Source organism: Nicotiana tabacum, chromosome 19, assembly GCF_000715075.1.
Source record: "Nicotiana tabacum cultivar K326 chromosome 19, ASM71507v2, whole genome shotgun sequence".
Lineage (NCBI taxonomy): Eukaryota > Viridiplantae > Streptophyta > Magnoliopsida > Solanales > Solanaceae > Nicotiana > Nicotiana tabacum.
In genome coordinates this window covers 52,021,313-52,023,784 of record NC_134098.1, presented here as the reverse complement: position 1 = coordinate 52,023,784, position 2,472 = coordinate 52,021,313, and the positions used below count along the sequence as shown (strand labels likewise).

At 35.2% G+C, this 2,472-nt stretch overlaps 1 protein-coding gene across 1 annotated transcript; it reads right to left on the bottom strand.

Moving 5' to 3' along the window:
- Window positions 1-1,299: 1,299 nt before the first annotated feature.
- On the bottom strand, window positions 1,300-2,025 carry LOC107805811 (ethylene-responsive transcription factor ERF098-like). The gene has a single exon (XM_016629893.2). The coding sequence runs from the start codon at window positions 1,925-1,927 to the stop codon at window positions 1,430-1,432; it is 498 nt and encodes a 165-aa protein (XP_016485379.1). The 5' UTR covers window positions 1,928-2,025; the 3' UTR covers window positions 1,300-1,429.
- Between the last annotated feature and the right edge of the window lie 447 nt (window positions 2,026-2,472).

The window sequence follows — 2,472 nt, the reverse complement described above, 5'->3', positions numbered from 1 at the left end:
GTAACAACTTCTTTTCATTCTAAAAATGTTCTTAGTACTCTATTTTTTAAAGTCCCCCGTATAACACATCTTCTCTTACTTTTTCAGAAAATTGAGTTACAAGTCCCCAGTCAACCCAGGCAGCAGCTGACGAGTTGTGCTTTTGCCTTGAAAACATAAACGTTAAGAGCGGATAGGAGTACCCGTACTCAAGTATTAAAGCTCTCACAGCGTTATAAATGTCATAGTTTTGAAGATATCAGAGGGAACGGTGTATGCAAGTTAACAACTCCAAAGCGAACAAGGGAAGATTTGCATAGAGAGGTACAACGACACTAAAAATGCTTCTATGGTTAAATCTGAGTAGTGTGAAGGATCCATGGTTTATGTCTATCAATGATATATGACATTTGTGTGCAGAAGCTTTAACTATAGTTTCCTTTTTTGATTTCAGCATATTTCAAAATATGGATCATGTGAACCATGTTACACAATGCAATATATTGGAAGTGAAGGGAATATAAACTTCGTCTATGCTGTTGATTTGGAATGACAAAGGCTCACTAGCTACTAAACTGGTCAAATAATAGACAATGTAATTGTGTTGTGCTTGAAAATACACATGTTTCATATCTTTTGGGTATTATATCTAATAATAGTTGGTTATGATTGTACTAAATAGCCTAGAGGCACAATGTTCTTGGGTTCTCTTTTGCAGATATTATACAGGAAAAAGAATTACTCTCATATTATTCTATTATGCACTTGATGTAAAAGTGATCTGGCATGGTTATTAATTTTTATTTTTATATGTAACACTAATGTATTGGTACCAGAACACTCAGAAAAAGAAGAAGCCGAATACTTATTTCTATGTGATACTTTCAGTTGGATTTTTTGTGTTTATTCTTTTCTATGTAATTTTTTCTTACATATTGGGCTTTTTTAATATTACATATGTATGTCTTCTATTATAAGTATATTTGTTTTATAGAATTTTGCTACAAGTTTTTTATCTTTCTATATCAACAAAAATTACAAAGAAATATGGGCAACATAACTAGTATATATATAATACATTAAATTTATAATCTATCATTTTATTGTTGTGTTGCCAATACGATATTAGATTTGGACACAGAGAACGGTACCTCCTTAACGAGGGAAAAGCTCAGGATAATAATATGAGGAGTTATTAATTAGGGGTTATATATGACCAAAACATTTGGATTTGTACTGCGTACTGTACTAGGTACCAGACATAATAAATTAATTATCGTCTTAACTTGTGAGTACATAGAAAGAACATAAATCAGGATGAAGAAAAAACAACAAAGAAAGTTGGCATATAATTCGGGGAAAAAATTAAAGGAATCAGAAATAGCATGATAATAACAGATTAACAAGTCCATATTGGACCTAAACATTTCAAGCTTTTCTTCAAAACAACCTAGAAAAACTTGGGCCGTTTATTAGCCTGGCGATGAACTTGTGAGCCGAGAAGCTCATCCAGAAGGTTGTTATCAAAATACTCAAATTCAATAACCTTCTCTTCATGATCATGTCCCTCCAATCTCACATTCTCTTGTTGATCAGAAGAAGCAGTAGCTGAAGAAGAAGATGGTAAAGAAGAAGAGGCCGACATGTGCGCGTTTCCCATGGATGACGCGTAGCTTGGTCCAGGACCTAGAGGTACTTTAGTATTATTATTGTGATGGTAATGTCCATCGTTTGGGAAGTTGAGGATGGCTTGGTGGCCCCTTAGAGAAAAGGCAGCCCGATCATATGCTCGGGCTGCCTCTTCAGCTGTTTCAAAGGTGCCTAGCCACAGGCGTGACCCGTTCCGGGTAGGGTCACGTATCTCCGCTGCATATTTTCCCCATGGCCTTCGTCGTATGCCTCGGTATTTGTTCTCTCTTCTTCCTCTCTGATCTTCGTTGGAGTCCATCACCTTGGTTATCTTGATCTAGTGTTTGTTTCTCGATTTTATGGCTTTAGTTTCTAAGGATAATGAATGTGCTAAAATGTGGAAGTTTAGGTATATGCATAGCAACTGCTATAAATAGCAATGTCGTAGTCATATTTGACCGTTGACCAAAGTGGATTCTATCTTGACTTCTTCCACAAAGGGTTCGGGTTTAGGGTCATGGGTGGCAACGTTGGTGATGGTGGCATGAAAGAATTGACTAGGCATAAAAATATATTTGGGCCTTACCCGATAAGCATTAAAGTTCAAGGAAAAATGTTTACAAATTGTACTAGGAATTTAACACATTCAAGAAAATGGAAGAGGGAATATAAGATGTAAAAATATTCGGTCATTATGAAACTATTTAGAAAAAATAATATTCCGTTTAAAAAAATTGGAAATCTAATTTTTGGTTCACAAACGAAAGATTAAATTCTCATTATTTGGATATACTATTACTTCTTGCGAATAAATGAGAAGTTATGGTCCAATTTGGTAGTCCGCCCAGTGCGAGAAACGATACT

What these genes read in the sequence shown, in the direction of transcription:
- LOC107805811 (XM_016629893.2), bottom strand. Translation starts at nt 1,927, where the DNA reads ATGGACTCCAACGAAGATCAGAGAGGAAGAAGAGAGAACAAATACCGA.